At 39.4% G+C, this 22,608-nt stretch overlaps 2 protein-coding genes across 2 annotated transcripts; both read right to left on the bottom strand.

Annotated features, from left to right (window-relative positions):
* Positions 1-2,905: 2,905 nt before the first annotated feature.
* On the bottom strand, positions 2,906-9,919 carry pdia8 (protein disulfide isomerase family A, member 8). The gene is made up of 13 exons (XM_027133811.2): positions 9,594-9,919; positions 8,009-8,087; positions 7,576-7,693; positions 7,253-7,360; positions 6,784-6,913; positions 6,254-6,367; positions 5,983-6,108; positions 5,705-5,887; positions 5,210-5,318; positions 4,488-4,616; positions 4,278-4,357; positions 4,143-4,200; positions 2,906-3,816 (listed from the first exon to the last, which is right to left on the bottom strand). Exons 1-13 carry the CDS (start codon positions 9,755-9,757, stop codon positions 3,727-3,729), a joined length of 1,488 nt encoding a protein of 495 aa, XP_026989612.2. The 5' UTR covers positions 9,758-9,919; the 3' UTR covers positions 2,906-3,726.
* A 452-nt stretch (positions 9,920-10,371) lies between these two features.
* Positions 10,372-21,764, bottom strand: gon4la (gon-4 like a). The gene is made up of 28 exons (XM_027133810.2): positions 21,146-21,764; positions 20,420-20,482; positions 20,116-20,318; positions 19,965-20,039; positions 19,815-19,865; positions 19,497-19,547; positions 19,315-19,410; positions 19,098-19,220; positions 18,835-19,005; positions 18,470-18,686; positions 18,251-18,352; positions 18,132-18,172; positions 17,920-18,029; positions 17,548-17,740; positions 16,970-17,056; positions 16,386-16,554; positions 15,973-16,102; positions 15,337-15,484; positions 14,938-15,054; positions 13,602-14,840; positions 13,444-13,483; positions 13,249-13,352; positions 12,938-13,135; positions 12,647-12,790; positions 12,335-12,571; positions 12,067-12,215; positions 11,405-11,507; positions 10,372-10,856 (listed from the first exon to the last, which is right to left on the bottom strand). Exons 1-28 carry the CDS (start codon positions 21,333-21,335, stop codon positions 10,764-10,766), a joined length of 4,644 nt encoding a protein of 1,547 aa, XP_026989611.2. The 5' UTR covers positions 21,336-21,764; the 3' UTR covers positions 10,372-10,763.
* Positions 21,765-22,608: the final 844 nt, after the last annotated feature.

The raw sequence follows: 22,608 nt of genomic DNA, 5'->3' as shown, positions 1-22,608 counted from the left end.
TTAAACCTTGAACGTTTGCAAATATTTACTTATTTTTATTCTTATTTTTCCTCCTTATTATTATTTTTATTCCTTTTTTCTCTTCTGTTTCTACACTTCTGTAAAGCTGCTTTGAGACAACATGAATTATACAAAGCGCTATTGTTATGAGAGCCATGATGGCTCCCTCTGCTGGTCTGCAGAGGACATTGCCGCACTTTCTCATCAGGACTCTACTTCCCACAATGCATGGCACCACCAGCTCAGCACACCTGTTTCCTGTTTGTAATCACCTGGTCTATTTAAGCTCACTCAGAACTCTCTGATGGTGCGAAGTTTTTCTGTCACGTACGTGAAACAGGTTAGATCCAAATGCTGGTTTATTAGGCGATATCCAAAACAGGCAAAGTTCAAGCATCAGACAAACAACAACATCAAAGGAAATCCAAAAACAGTCAGGGCAGATAGCAAACTTTCATAAACACGATAAACAGGCAGGGCCATAACAAGGCAATAGACCAGGGCAGAATTTACTGAATAAAAAAAGGGCAGAGCTTTGAGCAGCTCCCTTTTTCCTCTCTCCTTTCCACCTCTCTTCACTCCCTTTCCATCTTCTGTTCCTAGTGAGAGAAATGGACATGTAACTGTCCTGCCAGCAGTTTGAATCTTAATTGTCCTGCCAGAGTAATTATGTGCATTACTGCCACCTTCTGCTCTGGAGTATGGAAAAGAGAAACAATCTGTTTTTGGCTTGACTTTTGATGACGCTCCTGTCGTAATAACTAGATTAACTGGCATGAACGAAAGATTAATCTTTTTATTAATATCAAAGAGCTTATATAATCCTATAATCTTAGATTATAATAAGGAGATGCTTAATATGATAATATTAGAATTTTAACGGGTCCGGGCAGACCCGTCACTCGGTTCGGATCCGGACCGCGGTCCGCCATTTGGTGATGCCCACCATAGACGGAAAAGAAATAATACGCTCAGAATACAGACAGGGCTAGCAATATTTCGCGCCATCAGAGAGTTCTGAGTGAGCTTAAATAGACCAGGTGATTCTTTCCTTATCTTTTGCATTAAAAAAAAAAAAAACCTTTGACACTTTTTCATTGTAACTTTGAGCAACTCATGGTATCTTAAGTATGTAACCTAGTGAACCAGCATTAATGTATTCAATGTTAGAGATTTAAGCACTTATGTACGTCGCTCTGGAAACGTGCGTCTGCCAAATGCTGTAAATGTAAATGTAAATGTAAAGAGAAAGTGCGGCAATGTCCTCTGCAGACCAGCAGAGGGAGCTATCATGGCTCTCATAACAGCTATACAAATTGCACTGAAGTGAAATTGAATTAATAGTTTTGTTTCCAGATTTATTTAAAATGATATTTTTTTTTAGAAATTATTTAACAATTTAGAATTGATTTAGAAATTATACAACAAATCTGATTTTACCTAAAGTATTTATTTATTTTCAATATAATTAACATTTGAATATGAATTATCTTTTGGTTTATCATTTTAATAATAAAAAGGGACCTACCATTTCACTTCCAAATATTCCAGCCCAAATCATCACTCCACCACCTCCTTGTTGACATCTCAGTCTTGATGGAACCGGGTGGTCATCCAACAACCATCCAGAACTCCAAACATCTGGACCATCAAGTGTAACAGCATTCGTCAGTCACTATTTGTGATTAAGGTTTGCATTCTTATAGTCTTCATTCATTGTGCGTATTAAATATGATGTATAGGATAGACAGCTAAATTGTTCAACAGCTTACTAGTTAGTTAGCATGTTCTCGGCAGCCATTTACTAATAGTTAACAATGCTCACCTGTGCTGTGCTCAATTCTCCTGTTCATTTTGCTCGTTTATTCACACACACTTGAATTTACCTTAATAAAATAAGTAAGGTGAAAAAAAGTAAATTAAGTAAGCTGTTATATTACACACTCTTGGCTTAAGTAAGTAAGGAAGATAAAGTGAAGTGAACACACCTTACTTACCTGTTAAATTATATTGTTTCTATACAATTGTTTAATAGTCCAAAATGTTTCCTTCTGTACAAGACTGAAGCTCATGATGAACATGATGATGATTGTGATGAAAAGGTATGCTGTTGAAGATGATGATGATTACAGTAAAGACTGTTAATGAGGATGGGAATGAAGAAGATAAAGATCAGGAGTCAGACAGACACAGAGACGAACTTGTTATTTTATAATGGTTTATAAAGACCCCCGCTGGGTGAGATGGAGGTAGGACAAGACGTGTAAGGACAACGAGGCAACTTCTTTTAGTAGGCTACATGTAGAAGCTGATGAAGAGTACAGTCTTTTAGAGCTGTAATTAAACATGATCTAGTTTGTACATGATCAACTAAATATTATATATATATATATATATATATATATATATATATATATATATATATATATATATATATATATATATAAATAACCATTATGTATATAATCTATTTTTGTTTGCATGCATTTTTTCTATTATTTATTTTGTCATGAATCGCTTGTTCGTATTTGTACTGTGAAAAAAATTCAATTTCTAAAACAATTCAAAGAAAAAATACTCAAAATCAGATTCCACATGCACACCTCTATTTAGTAACCAGTGTGAAGATTATAGGTTTATTATCTCTTAGACCCACTCCAATAAATCTCAGAATACTGAAGAATACCACATGACTATCACATCATGCAAGTCAAAACACTATGAGCTTAGAGTGCCATAATAACAGCTTTAAACATTACTTTCATATAACTGAGTATTTATTGATCATGTGCATCATATTGTCTTCGAAGGTGTAAAATCACCTGACAAATGGCAGTTAATGTAAATACTTTAAAGTTGAAACGAACACCCAGTGCATTGGTAAAGCAACACAGTCAGACAGAAGTAAATAATCAAATAGGCTTTATTTAATCAGAGGTATCACAGAGAAATGCACTTTATAAAAAGATATGAATAAATGTACATGATGGCGAAACGTGCAGACTACAGGTGGGACTCTACAGGGGAATTAATGGGGTCAAAATACAGCAGGATATAGGGAAGGAAAGGGAAATAAAGAGAAGTAGAAGTCTTCAGGTCTCAGAGAACTCCAAAATTTCATCCAGGTACAAGTTCATATAGGATTTATTTTGTATTTCATAAAGTATTTGTGTGGCAGTCTGGGAAAATCTGTCAGATGTTGAAGCTGAAATTAGGATCCAAAAAAAAAAAAAAGATTACAAAAATAAAATGTTTCTGTTGATAATAAACATGGACACATCACCTTTAAGAAAACAAATACATAATCAGTCAAACGATGCAAAATTGTTCTGATTAGCTGCTATATTCTAAATGATTATTAAGTAAAAATCAGACCACATCGTACCACTCGTTGATTATGAATCAGTCACTGATTATTTTCCTATAACAGCATGCCACAAAAATGCATTATGACTTTATGTGAAGTCTAGTATAAATATTTCAGTTCAGAAAAGAAAAGAAAAACATTGACCACCACCACCAAATACAACCGTTCGCTGTTTTTCGTGTTCCTCGTGTCACCATCTATACCGTCAGCAGCTTATAGATTGTTTCTGCACTTTCTTAACCGATGTGTACGGCTGAACCTCTGGAGGACCCGAGTGACCTTCAGTACAACACACCCAGACGGAGGAGACGGATAAAACAAACCACATTTCCCAGCATTCCCTCTGTATTCAGGATAGATCACAACTCTTCCTTCGCTCCTTTTAGCACCAATGGGTTGGTCGCTTCCCGTTTTAAGAAAGCGAGGAAGTCCTTGACTTCACGGCCCCCCTGGCACCCAAATAAAGCATGTTAACTAAACATTCACACACAAAGAACTTTTCACTGTATACTTATGCTAAGTTATGTGTATTAAAGGAATTATGGCCATAATGGTGTAATGGTATGATGTCAGTCATAACACTTGCTTTATATCCAATACTAAACTCAGATTAAAGAGGCTAATCCAACCCCATGGATCATCAGTGGGAACAGGATACACAAAAGAAAAACAGAGCTAGCTTTTTTTTCCCCAAATGGCATCGAGTCATTTATTAAAAACTAAGTCCTGTGTATTGACTTTGCAGATATAAAGTCATGATTTTATTGAACGTTACCTCATAACGTTTTGGTTCGTCTTTTCTCAAAGCAGGAACGAAATATATCGTGGGAAATCTGCAAAAGCAGCAAAATGTTAAAAGGGAAATTTGTTAAAAAGAGGTCGTGATGATGTGATGGCTGTGAATACTCACCCTTCTACATCATAGCCTTGAGGGACATCGTTGGCTGTGGCGTCCATCTTAGCAATCACAATGCTGGGATCTTTATAAAGCTGAAGAAGAAAAAAATAAACATAAGTCAACAGAACAGAAATGGTGTTGATCATATACTGTATAGGCAACAGTGTTGACCGGTTTGTCTGTATGTTTGATGCTGCAGTGTTCCGTGGCACAACGGCTCACCTTCTGTCCAAGTTCTTCATATTTGGGTTCGAGTTTCTTGCAATGGCCGCACCACGGAGCATAAAATTCAATCAGTACCTCTTTCTCAGGATCATTCACAATCTCCTCAAAGGTGTCTGCGACGACCACCTGAATACAAACTCATCAAAGCCCAAGAGAAAAAACAAAGAAAAGAATTTCTTAAGTCACAAATACCTTGATTCTACAAATATGCAAACACACTATTTACTCCTCTATTTGCCCTTTTAAACCGGTCTGTATTTGAATACTGGAACCTGATTGGCTGACATTTTATGACATAATAATACAGAAGCACTAGCATGTGTCATGTTTAGGATGATTTCCAATAAGATTCTCAGCTCTTGGTTACTAAAAAAATAAAGTCTAAGGTGACTTTTTTTTTACATATTGATCTGCTCATTCAAATTTGTTTGTTTAATATATTATTAAAATAAAATTAAAGTTTAGGATAATTTTCCCAATCCGAGGTACTAAGTAATAAGAGCAAAACAAACAAACAAACAAATAAATACAATAAAAAAGTTGATTCAATTTTGATAAAAATTTTTTTTTAAATAAAATATTAAGATAAAAATTCAAACTTTATTGTGTTACTGCTCAGCTGAACCAAATGCAACTGGTCATTAGGTAAAATATGAGCAATTATTCCTCTTTTTGTAAACCTATACAGAAACTCAGGTCCATAAACTGCACATACACACCTTGACTGGTCCATTGTTGTTAGCAGGTACAGGCTGTGATTTGACGTAACGCTTCAATCTCCCAGCAAAATAATCCTCCAGAAACATTTCTAAAGACTTTCCATCCCGTCTGGACAGGAATCACGTCACAGTTTAATGTTTTTAAAACAAACCGGCAACCTATAGATATGTCTCAGTCTAAAGGAAATCAGATGTTAAGTATATTTCTAAAAGACATCAACAACAAAAATGAACGTAATTTGAATATTCTGAATAATATGTAAATAAGAACCTTCGAAGGCCAATCAGCCCTCATGTCTGAGATTGTAAGGGTCTGTTGAATTCCAATGTAACTTCTCATGAGACAAATCAACAACACATCACATATTTCATTCCTACACCTTTCCTTTACTGCATATGTATCGAGCAACACACTGAAATTTACTCTTGGTCTACACGAGCTCTGATTGACTAATCATTAGATCTTTATTAGTACTTTATCGGTACAGGACTTACGTGAACTCCTCACGCATGGTGTATTTGTGTCCTAATCGAGTCCTGATGGTGATAAACGGCATGTCGCTCACTTCCGTTGTACCCAGACCGAACTCTTCTTCAAGCTCATCAATAAAGTCGTGCCGGTTCGCCACAGAGAAGTGCAGGCTGTGATCCTTGTATTGAGATGCTACCTTTAATACTCTGAGAGAAACATCAGCTTTGGGCTCATTGATTATAATTCTATAAAATACATCATATCAGTTTTTATAGCTTTCTGATAAGAGACACCTCGTCACCTGTTTCGCCAGTAATTAGAGCCTTTGGGGTTGCGTAGATAATCGAGGTCATAATACGCCGTCAGCAGGTCTCTCTTTCTCAGCTGATCTTTATTTTCTTTAGTCAGATGTGGGCAGATTCCATAACTACAGAATCGTACAGACACACACATCAGGACGTTCACTAAGCACCAGAACTACAGACACAGTGACAACAGAGTGAGCTTTAGCACTGTTCACCCTTCGTTTATGGATAAAACTCAAACCAAATTAAGAGAGAGAAACTGCTTACATGTTGTCTCTGATGAACCGGCGTAAACCAGTGATGGAAAACGGGCCTGTGTGTTGTACAACACTATCCTCAAACTTACTGGCCAACCTGGGAGGCCTGAACAGCAGGACACCCCTATAGAGACATACTGTAGGTGTAAAAAACATTGCAGACTTTGCACTACTTTCACATGACAGTGCCTTAATCAGCACACTTGAACATTTCCACTTTTCCTTGTTTATATTTGAAAGAAAGCAGAAAATGCTGCTCGTCACTCTGAGTAGACATGTTTTGTGTTACCTTTGTAATTACTGTAATTATTAATTTTCAGCCTTTTAAAAACTCACTGTATTCTGCTTAAGACAGCAGCATCAGATTCTGTGTGTTTAACCTATGTAGTGTTTAGTACATCATTTCAGACACATTCTGGGTGATATTCTACTTAATACTGTTCATTAGGCTCTTTAATATCTTCCTCAATCTATTAATCACTGTCTGTTTTGGTTCTAAGTGAACATACGTTCTAATTCTCGCCTCTATCCATCTCTTACTCTGACGCGAGATCATATTTGAGGCCGGGCTGCATGTCGGTGGTGTGAGCGAAGCGAAAGCTGTCCCTCATCAGACTGGCTCCTTTTAGAAACTCCACCAGCTGAGGACTGTCGCTGCTCTCGAACACTCCTGAAAAAAAAGACAGGATCATTTATTATCGTTACAGTTATCACTTGTATATAACAGATAGAAAATGTCACCTGCCATGGTGGAAAAGCTAAAGTTAACGATTTACTTCTGACTGTTACAAAGCGCTGATATTTTCCCTTCAAAAACTGATAAACACCTCCTCAAAAGAAAACATCACTGTATCACCAATGATACATAATTTAAAATGTGTTTAATTAAAGCATCTGTCATATAAACCCCTGTGTAAGTTGTTACCATAGAAATGATAACATATTAGAAAGAGTGGTTGATCATAAAACAATGACAGATACACCTGTGGCACGGCAGCCATGCACTCACCGATTACACTAGCATCAAGGTGGTCAATGAAGGCCTCCAGGTCTTTTTCATTGTGCAGCAGCACTGAGTCGGGTCCCGCCTGCTTTTTCATGTGGTCCACGATTCCATCTGTTACAAAACACATTTTAAAGTTCAGAGTCTGTATTCACAAAATCATAAAATGTATCGTTCCTGACTAGCAGACGGAGAGAAAACCTTTTAGTTTTAGTTTTGAAGTTCTATAGACACCAAACTAAACAACTCTAACACAGTTTTCATAGGTGTGTAAATAAAACACATTACATTCACCTACAAAACACATTACACCCACCCACAAAACACACCTGATGAACGAGGACCATCATATGTGGACGTTTCTGCTCCGTTCCTAAATATTTTAAGAGATGGATATCCGCTGATCCCGAATCGCCCACAGACCTCTGTGTTTGTCCTACAGTCCACCTATAAAAGAGAGAAAAAACACTCAATAATAAGACATAGAGATTCATAAACAAATCCTAATGATGGCTATCAGGCTATAATATCAGATGCCCAGGAATATAATATATATATGCTGGTTTTAAAAGTCAGCTGAACAACTTGTGCAAAAAATTACATCATTGAAAGAAAACTAAATAAATTTAGTCTTAAAAAAAAGAAATAAAAAAGCACAGCCTTTTTGGATATAAAGCATTATGAGAACAGCCAAAACAAAACTAACAAAACACAACAACAATTATAAAACCTTCATATTCTTAAGTTTTCTTACAGCTTTACCTTGGCTAAGGTCACGATGCCTTTAAGTTTTTTAGCAGCGGCTTCAAACTCAGGAGCGAGTTTCTTACAGTGACCACACCTGCCGCGAAGGAAACAAGGATCATTATAAACAGCCAAATCCCCCAGTGAGGAGGAAAGTCTCAGAGTGTTAAATTAACACCTACAAGGTGTAAAACTGCTCAAGCCTAACTGCACACAAATAAACAGAAACACATCTAATGGTAGAACTAAAACATGAATGGCACGTGAAAGAGTACTTTTACGGTTTATTTGTTGAATTCTCAAATCTGAAGGTCCGAAGATCTGATAGCTGCAGATCACATCTTAACTCTGATTATTATTAGATTATCACTGATTAATGTACTCATTCTCATGTTTTTCCGCTCTTCAACTGCCCAGTTTAAGTTGCTCAGGTTAATATTCTTGACTGATAGGAACAGAGCCTGATGCGGTCTTCTGCTGTTGTAGAGTCTCCGTCTCAGATTTTGACATATTGTGCATTCTGACATGCTTTTATGCTCATTGTTGGTTTAAAGAATGATTATCCAACTAATATAATAGACTTCAGATCAGCTCAGATCAGATCAGCTTCAGATTTCTGAAACACTTAAAGGTGGGGTCTCCATTGTTGGAGAAATGCTTCAGAAAACTGCATTGGGCCGCCAAACAAAACAAAAACAAAACTGTAAAAAAAACTGTGTAGCCAATCTGCAGAAATTGGCGCGTCTTGTCAATAGGGGCGGAGAGAGTGTTCAGTGCGCATGTGTGACATTAGCAGAAAGCAGTTTTAACATTGACATGGTGGATTAAAACAAAGAAAGAAAGCGAAGAAAGGCAAGAAGTAGGAAGTGTTAATATAGGATCAGCTTTCCAGCGCTGGAGAGAACTGAATGCCTTCTGCGTGAAACGGAGCTAAACCTTTCAAGGTACAACACACAATACTACAAAAACACATTTGTATTACCATAGTATTACTCACTGAGTTCATTTATTGATAAAAAATATCCACTCGGTCAGCTGCCCCAACAGGCTCCGCCATGATACTTGTCTGGTGTATGTGTGGGGCGGAGCTATGAAAACAGGGGTGGGACCCATTTGGGTTAGGGGTGTGTTTGTTTTGGTGATTTAAATTGTCAACATTGGCTTTCAAACAACGAAGACCCCACCTTTAAACCAACATGTTCAACGCCACCATGATTTACATTTCTCCCTATTCTATGAACAATCTCTTGACCAATACATGTTATGATTTCTTGTAATGTTCTGCTGCAATACGATTGGTTGATTGGATAATTGCATGAATGCTCGTGATAAAGCGTTCATTATGTGTTCACATGTCTAGTTTTCTGAAACAACTAGCTTGACTAAACGTCTGAACTCTTTAACAGAACCCTAAACTACATTTTAGAAGGAAACGATTAATAGTGTATATTATAGTGTTATAGGTGGTACCATGGACAGCTCCCTGCCTAACCAAAAACACAGGAATTGAGCAAAGTCTGATTGATTTTTAGCTACTAAGCAGAAAAAGGTCACAAATATAAAACAAAACATTATTTATTTATTTATTTATTTATGTTTTTACCATGGAGCGTAAAACTTGACCAGCATGGTCTCCTGCTCGTCTGCTATGTAGTCAAAATCCAAGTCATTCAGCTCCATCACATCACTGCGTCCGGCCAGAACAGAGCTCCAAACAACAGCAGATAAAACACAAAATAATAAGATCCGAGACACAAAATCAGCCATGAGAGCCAACTCACTCCAACGGATAAAATTACAGATGGATACGAAACAGGAAACACGACCACCGGAGCTGTATTTATGTTCCTGTCTCCCTCTCTTCCAGGAAGGGTTTCCATGAGAGAGGCGGGACCAAAACAGAAAAAAACGTCCCCCAGCGCGCACGATGATTGGTTCGTTTGTGCTACAAATGTGTGAGATGTAAGACACCGATTGGCGCAAATCTCCGTCAATCAAAAATCACCCAATTGTTTTATTGGCACATTTTATTGAATCGAACATCACATAAAAACACATCTGTAACAGAAACATCTCCCAAATGCGATTTTCTTTGTAGATAAAGTTTATTTTTCCAGTCTTTACAGTCAGTAGTGTGTAAGAACTCTGCATTTAATAGAGATCATAAGAATCAGATAATCTGGTAAAGGTTTCTGTGTTTCTTTGATTTAGCATCAGACCAGCTGACTCTTGCTACAACCTTAAACCATCATTACACCACTTTATCTAAAAAAACAAACAAACTGATGGTGGAAGGAATGGTATAATAAATTATACCTAGATGTGAAAAAGTGTGTGAATCTGTGAGTGTGCTCAGCGACGGCCTAGTGTCGCATCTGGAGAGTATCCTCACGTCACGCCCAGTGTTCCTGTGATTGACCTCCCTCATCGTCTCCATCGCGCTGTTACTACGATGAAACATTTTGTCCTTCAAAACCTTCTCGATGGTCCGCGGTCATGGATCCCAGTCACAGACAGCACGTTCCTCTCTTCACATTTAATCCAAGTAGTACCAGTAGATCATAAAAAATGGTAGTGTGATTCTGTATTTTTAACATAAAACCTGATGTAAAACTGCCTACATAACCAAATGGTTTCAACTAAACAGACTAAAACTTTATTTAAGAGGAAAAGTCCAAATCAAAGGCTGTGAGTTTGTGCTTTGTGCATTCTGAATGCAAAATTAATAGAACATTTGATGTGAACTGTAAACATGCACTAGTCTGATTTCTCTTCACTCAGGTGGAACTGGCCCTCGTGGTCCATGTGGCTGCCGTGATGATGATTTGTGGAACAGTTTTATAAGGTGCTGATAGCGTGCACCAACCTAGGTTTAAAAGCAGGAGAAACATGAGATTCAGCCTGAAGATGACAAATAAAACCTAATGATGTTTCTTTCTTTAACAAAATGAACAGCCATGCACTGAGAAAAGTCATTAGAACAGTTACAGAAATATAAAATAAATCACAAAAATGATTATATTTAGCTTTTTTGTAATGCGGTTGGATGTTATTTAGTTTTGGATTCAAATTTTAAAAGCATTTTAAAAAAGGTTAACAAACTATATCTAAAAAATGCAAAAAGCAAATATATATTTAAAGAAAACAAGAACAAATAAAAAGTAAAACATTTTTATTGAAAGAAAATAAATACTTAAAGAAATTAAAGTAAAATAAAAATAAAGTTTTTAAATACCTAATATCAATTTAAATAAATTCAGATTTAAATTATGAATAAGACAAAATATTGTACAGTATAGACTGTACAATGTGCAATAGAGATTAATAATAATAATAATAATAATAATAATAATAATTTGAGATAATGTACTCTAATCTACTTTTCTGTTGACTTTTTAAAATAAAAGCACTGACCTCTGTGGCTGTTTTATTACCCAGCTGAGCAGCAATAGATGTAAAGGTGCTTTGACAGGCTCTTCTTTGCTGACATGTGGTAAGTATCACACGATCTGCTTCCCTGTTTAAACACACAATCTTCAAGTTTATATCTACACGTTATAGAAATGTACTTCATAAAAGAACCAAGTTTATGTAGACGACTAGCATCTAGAATGAACTGCTGTTTGTAATTCTCTAATCCGATTGGTCAGAAGGTGTGGATTATTGTTCTATAGCTTGGCTTAAAATCACAGGTTTATATAACTGTGCTTGTTCTAATACGTTATAGACATTATTTTAACAGTTGCGGAGTCTCCGGTGTCAGTGCTTTATATAACACTTGGATGTAAAGCTTTAAAACTACAACAATATGAGATGCAGTTAAAACTTTGGTGCAGTAACAGTAACTGTCAGTTTGTGTCAACCACAATGATTATTTTCCTATACAGCACATCTCCAAGAGTTTTATTCCATACTTGGATTCTGCATAATTCACCAACCACAGTAAACAGGAGAAGATAAGAAAAAAAATCACACACCAGAGCAGTTGCTATGTTTTTATATGTGATGTTGCATCATAGTGTATTAAGATACAGGTTATGACTGTATTTTCTTTTATTCATATGGTTTTATTTCACCTTGTCCAGAGCACAACTTTCTCTCCGCTTGGCGTGCGTGAACTGTTCTTGGCACAGAAGGGACTCTGTGAAGCTTTGTGGTGTTTGTCTCTGTTCTGCTCATCTGTTATCTCTGTTCCTACACTACGGCTCTCTGGTACATGGGTACTCTGAGCCAGAAAGAAGAAAACTCAAACGATTTCCTCTTAGCCAAAACATGACCAAAACATATGAAAAAACGAACAAACAAATTGATTTTCATTTGGTTTTCTAATGATAAGTCCATTACCTGAATGTGGCTTTGACTTATTTGATATGCTGCCTTCTCGATTCGCTGGCTTTCCCCTACACTGTGTACCATGTGAGCACTGGGTATGCCGTCAGTCTCCAACTCATCCTCTTCTTCATCATCATCATCATCAGACATGTGCTGTGGCATTGTGGGGTGGAGCTGCTCATAAAACACCCAGTACTCCTCCAGCAAGTGGGTGTGGTCACGAAAGAGCATCGCTATCTGAGCCTTCATCTGAGGAAAACATTATTTAAATACGAGCGTTTTTCTAACGTTAATTGTTATCACTGGATTCAGCTGTTACAGTACCTCTTCTGAGCCTCTGTGACTTTTAGGTAGCCCCTGCTGCAGAGTGCGCACCACCCTCCTGTAGTGCATGGAGTGTTCTCCGAAACTACGCTCCAGCTTCCGCAGGAACCTCCGACTTCTTTCAAACGCCTGCTGCTCCTCCAGCTAGAAATAAAATTAAAAAAAGCAATTAAAGCAGCAAGCATCAGACACTAAACATGTCTCAGCTGATCAGCTCCATTCAGAGTAATCTATTGATTTAAGAGGCACCGATATTACAATGCTGCTCTACCATGCTTGATTTTGTCTCACCAGGCCACACTCCTGTGCTTGTTCTGGGTGCAGAAAGGCAGCAAAGTCTCGGAGCAGCTCAGGCCAGTTGCTCAGTACAGGCTGGAGTCTCTTGAAGAGATCCACAGCCTTAATGCCATTGGGGTTACTCTGAAACTCGTACAGAACGCTCAGGAACTCCTCCACCTTCCCCGGCAGCGCCTGCAGAGCCTCACACACCTACACAATAAAACATGCACCTCACGTACATGATTTTAGTTCCAAAAGAAAATGTAAAGCAAAATTCTGACACTGCTATCATCATGCCTTCTCCTCTTCTTAACCCGACACACCTTCTCTAAATAAGCTTGTGCAAAGGCGATGTCTTTAACTTCTCTTAGAGGATCCTCATCAGACAAATCTCTGTGGAGAAGCCCTGACTCCTGGATGTCTTGTCCTGAGTGCGATACCAAGTGATAAATCGGGAGTTAAAAATGTAAACTTCGGTCACATAAATGGGAAAATAAAATGTATTATTCAGGGACAACCTGTAGCTGGCATTTCTTCCAGTCTTTTCTCCATCATCTCCTTTAAAAATGAGAAACACACATATTTTTAGGCCCATGTTGTTATGAGCTACCAAGAATATCAAGCTCTTAAATGAATGGCTCTACAAATGAGAGGCTACAACAACAATGGAGTTCACCTGAATCTCTGGCAAAGTCAGTCCTTCTGTTACAGAAGCAGATGATGTGATGTTGGCCGGGCTTTGTGACTTCTCCTCCTGCATCCCTGCATCTTCCCTCTTGCCGTTCTCTTCTTCGGTCCAGCATGGCTGCTCATTCTGCTGCGCAGTCCTCGATGTCGGTGATGCTCTTTGCCTGTGTTCCTCTACATCATCCACTGTCTCCATGCCATCGTCGTCCCCAGACAAACTAGCTGCTGGGCTTCCAGAAGACTCTGACAAGGTGAGGAATCGCTCTCTAAAGTCGTCGTCTCCGTACTCAAGTTCCTCCTCATGAACTGTCGTCTCCGTTATGTTGTTTACATGGACGGTGTTACCTTCAGCGACGCTAGCTTGAGAAACTGTTGTGCTTTCTGGAAACTTCTCTAAAGGTCTGTCAAGGTCTTTCAGCCCTGATTCCTGAGCTGCACTGGATTTCCTGCTGTGATCCGGGTTCACGTTTAGGCTGTTTGTAACTACGCAGCCTGTAGGCAGTAGAAAATATTGAGAAGATACAGATAGAGGGTTTAAATTGGGGCTTTGTCCCATGCTCAGCTTGAGTAATGTGCCACAGCGCTGATTCATGTGCTCTTTAACCAACGGGTTGAAGGATGACGTCGTCTGGACCACTAGTGTAGCACTCTGGGTAGGGCATATGAGTGCGTTAGATAAAGCCATGATGACGTTTCCCTGACCTACTGCACCAGCAGGTGGCACTGATATCTGGGTTTCTCCACTGGAAGTAACCGGAGTGGTGGGTAAAATTACAGCATTTCCTTGGTTTCGTTTTGATGAATTTTTTGAGTTTCTAGTCTTCCCAGCACTTTGAGTGGATTTAGTTCTACATTTAATTTTTTGCTTTTTAGAAACATTCCGATCAGGCTCAATGTTCTGGTTAGCAAACTTTGGCAGAAGAGGTGGTAGACGACTCAGAGCTTTCTCCAGATCTTTCATCGAAGGCGGTGTTTTGGATTGGTTTGTAGTGCGTGAACGTGATTTCTTTTTTCTAGAGGATTTAGGAACTGGAAAATGGTGTTGTTTAAGAGTGCGGGTGAGGGAATCGGGCAGGCTGGGAGGGTAGCGGGTACCTGGGGGAAAGCTGTAGGATGGACAGGATGACTCATCTTTCGAGGCAGTGTCTTCCTCAGGATTGACATGTTCAGTATTGGAGAGCTGAAGATTGTATTTTCGCACTTCTTCATGGATTAGTTTAAGGTTTTTCTGTAATGAAAACGTGACTTGAAAAAAAAAAATAAATAGAAAGTTTTACAAAATGTCATGATACTAGTCTAGTAATAACAAGAGAGAAAGTTGTTACCGAAAGCCAGCGAGGCATGAGGTGTGTCTCTCTTTCCACTGGGGGACGCTGATCACCGGGACAAACTTTCTCACAGGCCAAAGGCATGGGGGGACATTTTCCTTCTAGAAAGTATCTCTGAAATACACATGCAGAGAGAGAGAGAGAGAGAAAGAGAGAATGAGAGAGATGGTGGCAGGGAGGGTGGGAGGGGGAGAGAGAGAGAGAGAGAGAGAGAGAGAGACGACGGCAGGGAGGAAAGGGGGGAGACGGCGGCAGGGAGGGTTGGAGGGAGGAAAGAAAGAGAGGGGAGAGAGAGAGACAGCGGCAGGGAGGGTGGGAGATAGAGAGAGAGGAGTATGGTTGTTATAATGTAGATGAGACTGTTTCACTGCCATAGACGATTGTGTCTTCGTTCACCTTTACGAAGTTGGGACGTTGTTTGCGACATGCTGAGCGAATGAATATTCTCAGGCAGATGACATTTCTTGATGCAAGCAGGTACTGACAGGTCAGCCTGAAAGGATTCACGGTGCCCTTTAGGTGCTGATGTCCTAAAACCACCAGACTAACAAAAATGTACAGAAAGAGAATGTGTCACATTCATTCTGTATAGAGATGATCATGAACTGAGCTGCTGTATAGAGATGATCATGAACTGCTGTACAGAGATGATCATGAACAGAACTGCTGTATAGAAATGATCATGAACTGAGCTGCAGTATAGAGATGATCATGAACAGAACTGCTGTATAGAGATGATCATGAACTGAGCTGCAGTATAGAGATGATCATGAACTGAGCTGCAGTATAGAGATGATCATGAACTGAGCTGCAGTATAGAGATTATCATGAACTGAGCTGCAGTATAGAGATTATCATGAACTGAGCTGCAGTATAGAGATTATCATGAACTGAGCTGCAGTATAGAGAAGATCATGAACTGAGCTGCAGTATAGAGAAGATCATGAACTGAGCTGCAGTATAGAGAAGATCATGAACTGCTGTATAAAGAAAGACATCATAAAGGAGTGTTTTATAAGATGTAAGTGCTACCAGTTTTCTGCAGATGTAAAAGGCCCTTTCTGACTAAACCGGCGAAGTCTAACCACAGGAAGTAGTTGTGGGTAGAGAAACACTGGGCGCGTCACCATCAACCAGGCTAGATCAGCTGAAATCAGGGACCCTGTAAGACATCATATAAACCGTCAAAAAACAACTAGAACACAAGAGTGCTGCGTTTAATGTTTCACAGAAGGTGATTAATTTCCTACAACAGCAGCTCTAACAGAAGAACAGGCTTAATGCACTTATCCTAATACATTAGTGTTGCTAAAACAACAGCTAAGTCAAGGAACTGTATTCAGTCTTCTGTACTCTGAGCCGTGACTTTGCTTTGTTCCCAAGAACCTTAGAATTCTGGTGTTCATATTAGACTCCTTTCTGAATAAATGGCTTGCTTTATTCACCTTGGAACACGGGGTAAGGTTTATGAGCGTCCGATTTAGGAGACTGATCCAGTTCCTCGAGCAGAGACACAGCAGGCTGCAGGTTACACACTCTGAAGATGCTGACGAATCCAGGATCCATGACCCGATGTGCCTGTTCTGCTTGTTCTGCAAAGAACTGCAGCTCTGACTGTGAACGAGTGAAAGAGTGAATGAGAGCGAGAGGGAGAGAGAGAGAGAGAGAGAGAGGGAGAGAGAAAGAGGGAGGGAGAGGGGGAGAGAAAGGGGAGGAAGGGAGGGAAAGAGAGAAAGAGAAGGGAGGGAAAGGAGGAAGAGAGAGAGACAGAGGGAGAGGGGAAGAGAGAGAAAGAATAAATTCAAACTAATAGCCAAGCTATTTAGTTAGTTAGTTAAACTTCTTCAACCAATGATTTTAATATTGTTTCATTCATGGATCAAGTGTTGATTGATGCGATTAGCTAAAACAAGCAGACTACCAAAGCTATTTCAACTAAACATAAGCTAACAGTGCTGATTTTATTGAGATAATTGATAGTTAATTGCGTGCTAATTGAGACAATGACTCTTTAGTGAAAGAGTCTCACCAGGAACTGTCGAGCTGTGCAGGCCTCAGTCTGAAGAGCTTCCACTGACCTGCTCAGCATGTTGACCTGCGTCAGGAGCTGCACGTGCTGAAACACACAAGTTATATACAGCTTTATAGACTCTCGTACATGTACAGCTTCCAGACTTTAAACAATGAAGTAAAGCTGTTCCGTGGTGCTTCCTGGTGAGGCCTTTTTTCTGTTGTTGCTGCTGTCTTTTTAACTTCAAGAGAAAGAAAAAATAGTAGACGCTGGTGAGGAAATGACTGTTTATAGCTGTTACCTTATTAACTCGATTCTCATGGATGATCCTCAACACAACAGTATGAGGGGTGGTATTTTATTTAGTCCATATCGATATTGTATAAAAGGAATGAAACACTGAGACATGCTGGTATTAAAATATTAAACTGAGGTGTTAACAGTAACTATTTCATTAATGACAGTCTTATGTAATGACCATGTAATGTAATGACTGTATGTTTCGAGGTGATCTGATGTAGTCTCGTATGGTTAAATGCCTACTGATATGTCTGTGTGCTCTGAAAGTTCTGAAAGCAAAATCTATATTTGCTGACCTGTTGTATGTGCTGCTGGAGGCAGAGCTTCTGTGTGGGGCTTAGATACAATGAGGTGGGGCAAGAGGAGCGTTTGAGGGGAACTGACACTCCTTTAATCTCCAACAGGGCCTTTCGATTGCGGATAGCATCCAACTGCTCCTTTACTGTGCTGTAGCGCTGGTTCAGAATGTCTGCCAATGGGTCCTCATACCTCCACACGCACACACACACATACATACACACGCACACACACATACACATATGCGCGCACACACACATACGCACACACACACACACGAGCATGCACACACACCAATGCACATTAACTGTTATTATTAACCAGGTATATTTCATGTATATATACTGAGGGTCTTCGTCGGAAAGTCTTACTGAGTTGTTTCCAGAATACTGGGTGGCTCTTGCTGGTGATTGTCTTCTTCCTCCTTTTCCTCCTCCTCCTCATGGCCTTCATCATCCTGACCCCCTAATTCATCCTGAAACTGTATTAAAAGAAAAAAAAATAAAGACAATAAAGAAGCGTAGTGTCAATTAAGAAGACAAGGACAAACAGAATACAAAACTAGTGATGAATCAAGTCTCACAGTGTCAAACAGCTCCTCCATCAGATCATTCACTTCTTTCTCTGGAATAAAGAAGACAAATGAGGAAATAAGATAAATGGTACACAGAAAAGTTCTTTTTCTCTGTGGAAGTTACTCACTGGTGATGCGCACTGCCTTGTCGTTGCGGTAATCTTCCACATCCGGTTCGTCGATTTCAGCCAGGAAGTTATACTCTGGATCATCTTCGTCATCACCCTCCTCTAATAAGAGACGTTCAGAGAAGGTTATAATGTACAGTCACTAATGCCATCACTACATTATTGACATTATTATACAGATTAGACAGAGTTAAAACTGATCTAAATGTGAGTGCGCACCTTCGTTCTCTACGTCGGAGTTCATGAGGCCCTGCAGCCACTGTGTCCACTCTCTGTCCTCAGGGGCGAGGCCAAACTCATACATATCCGGGGTGATGTCGGGAGCTCGAAGCTCCGCCTCTAAACGACCCAGAGGCACGTCTCTCAGTGGCCGTTTGGAACGAGTGCGGAAAGCCATTAGGCTCTCTTCACCTTCTACTCCAGTACTGGCAAGAGTCTGAGGGGTGTGAGAGAGAGAGAGAGAGAGAGAGAGAGAGAGAGAGAGAGAGAGAGAGAGAGAGAGGGATAATGAAAAAGAAGGACATGTATAAAACCTCAAAGAAATTTCAACCCATACTAAATCCCAGTGTGTGTATCAGACCTACCTGGTAAGAGTCCATGCAGTCAGAACCAATAGCCAGCTCCTCATCCACAGCGTGTAGTTTCTCCATGAAGCTGCAATCAGTCTGGAGTCGTGGAGGCTCCGGGCCCTGAGGAGGTGGAGGTGGGCCCATGGGTACAACCGCCACCCGCACATGCTGTGACCTGCGGGAGCTCTGGGTGGACATATTGCACTGTTATTATCCTGGGGCACTTTGTCTAAGAGTGTATAAAATAAAGTTTTCACTTTTCATGTGTGCACACGCACATGTGCTATCTGTCTGGGGCTGCAGCTGTTTTCCACATCATGTTCGCTGTAGGATCTGTTAAGGTTTAGTCGACTGCCGCGTGGTGATGATGCTGTACTCTCCAAATCACTTTCCAGAAGTGTCTACAACACACACATACACAAACACACCTCCTCAGTTCGATACATTTTGATAAATTAGACGTGTTTACGAATATAAACGATGATTCTGTCTTACATCCTCGGCTGTCTCATCCTCCTCCTCTTCATCAGGGTGGTACTCTTCATCAGACGAATCCTCCTCCTCTAAAGGAATGTCCACAAACTGTGGGCCCTTCAAAACAAATCTGACATTAGCTTAAACATCCTTTCATCACCGTCGTCCTGAAGAGATTTTGATTTTGCTCATCGTTTAGTGACCTGTAATTTGCTTGGCTTCTTGATCGGCGAAATGTTCCAAGTAGGAATAACCTACAAGAGAAAATGATAATGTTATACGAACACGCAATATCACGCCTTATATCACACACAAAAAGAGATTTTAGGTTAATAAAACACACAAATAACATTACATAACCCCTTTAATAAAAAGCTTTGAGACATTTTGAGTAACTAAATAATTATCCATTTCTGACACAGTGTAATAAACCACCTCTCTGCCTCTGATACGGATGCAGCATTAAAATACACAACTGACAAATAAAAATTATTTTAAAGGAGACAAAATGGCAAACGCACCACTCCTTTCTCCACAACCTCCTTCAACTTAGAGCGAGTCATCTTAGGCTCCTGGGAGAGTCAGGCAAAGAAACAGACACGAGCAGTGATTAGGTCCAATCCCAAACCCGTATAGAGCATTGATACAGTCCCTGAGCCACAGATACTCACAAACACAGGAACGGGTTCGGTCTCGTTGATAGCAGCTTTCATCATTGCCACAACATGCTCGTTGGTAATCACCTCCTGTGGGGGTGAGGATGTCAATCACAGATCTCCATAAATAAAAGATAAGAATTGATATGAATAGCTTCACACTCACGTGTATAATACTGCGCACGTTAGCTGAGGTCAGGTTATGTTGACGTGACTTGTTCTCCAGCTCCCTGTCCAGCTCTCGGTCAATCTCCACCTCCGGCTGGAGTTCATCCTCCTCTTGCTGGAGCCCTGTTTCACTCATCTCTCGTTTTCTCTTCACACCTACTTTGGCTTTCCCACTTTGCCGAGAGCAGCTCTGCTCGCTACCTATGAAGAAAATTAAAACCTTTCATTTCTTTATAATGAAAATGTACATTAAACTTAGGCAATGACTGTTAATAAAGCCCCACATCTGTATAATTACCTACCGACTGTGATGATAAGAGTCTTCTCTGCATCATCATCTGACGATAAGTCACGCTTTGCTTCAGCTAAATGTTAAAGAGTTTATGATCCGTAAGAATTTATGGTAGCATAAACATGAGTCTCTCACACACACAAACACACTGTCTGTAGCATATCTACTAGGGCTGGCTGTTATTTTAAAATGGTGTGTATTGTGAATAGATAGATAGATAGATAGATAGATAGATAGATAGATAGATAGATAGAGACAGATATACAGTGAGAGAGAGAGACAGTGTGTGTGTGTGAGAGAGAGAGAGAGAGATAAACAGTCAGACAGTGTGTGTGTGTGAGAGACAGTGATAAACAGTCAGACTGTGTGTGTGTGAGAGAGACAGTGATAAACAGTCAGACAGTGTGTGTGTGTGTGTGAGAGAGAGAGAGACAGTGATAAACAGTCAGTGTGTGTGTGTCTGTGTGTGTGTGAGAGAGAGAGAGAGACAGACAGACAGACAGATGACATGAGTGACATGAGTGTATCAGATACAGCAGTAACTAAAGGGTTTAATACACTGTGTACATCTGGCCACTTTATTAGATACATCAACCTCAGCAGCCCAACATTTCTCTTCTCTTCAACACTGTCAGTGTATAGCATGGAACCTGTATACTAGGCTGATGTCATTTATGATGTGATTTAGCTATACTACTATTTCTCTTCAGAATCCACTGTATCTTCGTGTTAGTACCTTTACTCCTTCCTGCTCGTCTCGACGACTCTGTGCTGTTTGCACTTGGCTCTTCTTCTCTGGATGAAGACGAAGGAAGAGAAACACTCGATGTTCCCTGTTTACCTTCATTCTCTTCCCCTTTGCTGCTCTTGTCTCGGGAAAATCCAGGTTTGTTATCAGTGAGTTTTCGCCTGACTGAAGGATTCATGTCTGCTTCGACTAGAAATCTCCATTTAGCTTCACCTGCATGTTATGAGCTCTATATAGCTCAGCTAGACCTCCGTACACCTCGTTTTTCTCTCTCTAAACCAACCCTGACTGCAAATAATAACAAATAATAAACAATTTCTCTGTTAAAGGAATAAACAAGCTTCACAAACACTTAGCTTAGCCGCTAACAAAAACATTAGCTTAGCCGCTGACATAAACATTTGGTAGCTTTACAGTCGGCTTTATTTAAATACACGTTTAACACGTAACATTTCATATCCTTCTTTTCTCTGGAAGTTAAACTATATTTTTGTGCTTAAAAGTACAATTTTCCCACTGAAAATAAGCTACTTACTAAATCACTATTTATTCCTAACACTTTCATTATACGCGCCACTTGTGCTACACTGGTGGAAGGGACAATAATAAAAAAAAAACGTTACATCCGGTTTACAGCATCAAAATAAAAGCTCCTGCTAACTTAGAAGGGATTTTTTTTAAATTTTTTTTATAAATCAACAATTTAAATAACTCATGTTGAAATAACACAAGATTTCCCTCATGTTTATATGTAAATATTAGATCAATACATATTTTTATAAATAAATAAATAGTCAAGTCAAGAAGCTTTTATTGTCATCTCAACTACATTTAGCTGTTGCAGTGAGACAACGTTTCTCCAGGATCATGGTGCTACATAAAACAAAGACAGAGCTAAGGACTTAGTAAGTTAGTCTTATCCACATAAAGTGCAACTGTGCAACCTGGTGAAAACAGTTAAGGACGGGACGGACAAGACAGTGCAGGACAAAAGACAGTGCAGACAAAAGGTTACAAGACAATACCCAAACACAAAAAAGACAATACACAAAGGACAGTAAACAGAAACAGTGCTGAACAGTGTAAATACTGTATGTTCAGACAAAATTGCTTGCAGTTATTTTAGAATGAACACAGTTTCTTAGCAGCAGGTCCCTGAGATAGTGTATAAGATTTGTGCAAAAAACAGCAACAACTGAAATACTGTGCAGTATGTGCCAAACGACTGAAATGTTATACAGAGTGTGCAAAGAGCAAAAAAGTAAAAAAAAAAAAGATCAAGAATATGAGTGTGATGATCATACTGTTGACCATACAGTTTATAGTACTTGGATATAAAGAATATAGCATTTATAGCTCTGGTAATAAAAGTGGGATGTATGGATGATGTACAAATTGACATTTCTTCTACATTTGTACTTTACAGTTCAGTCAAATGCGGTTTGGGAAAG

This window comes from Tachysurus fulvidraco, chromosome 7 (assembly GCF_022655615.1).
Source record: "Tachysurus fulvidraco isolate hzauxx_2018 chromosome 7, HZAU_PFXX_2.0, whole genome shotgun sequence".
NCBI lineage: Eukaryota > Metazoa > Chordata > Actinopteri > Siluriformes > Bagridae > Tachysurus > Tachysurus fulvidraco.
The sequence above is the reverse complement of the archived record's forward strand: the minus strand, read 5'-3'. Positions and strand labels throughout refer to the sequence as shown.

Coding starts and splice junctions, on each gene's coding strand:
- pdia8 (XM_027133811.2), bottom strand. CDS start 9,757: ATGGCTGATTTTGTGTCTCGGATCTTATTATTTTGTGTTTTATCTGCT. Junction 4,617..5,209: donor ACAACAATGGACCAGTCAAG/GTGTGTATGTGC, acceptor GTTTGTATTCAG/GTGGTCGTCGCAGACACCTT. Junction 3,817..4,142: donor ACGAACCAAAACGTTATGAG/GTAACGTTCAAT, acceptor TTTGGGTGCCAG/GGGGGCCGTGAAGTCAAGGA.
- gon4la (XM_027133810.2), bottom strand. CDS start 21,335: ATGAATCCTTCAGTCAGGCGAAAACTCACTGATAACAAACCTGGATTT. Junction 19,221..19,314: donor AGGATGAGACAGCCGAGGAT/GTAAGACAGAAT, acceptor TGTGTGTTGTAG/ACACTTCTGGAAAGTGATTT. Junction 10,857..11,404: donor GTAATAAAACAGCCACAGAG/GTCAGTGCTTTT, acceptor TTTTAAACCTAG/GTTGGTGCACGCTATCAGCA.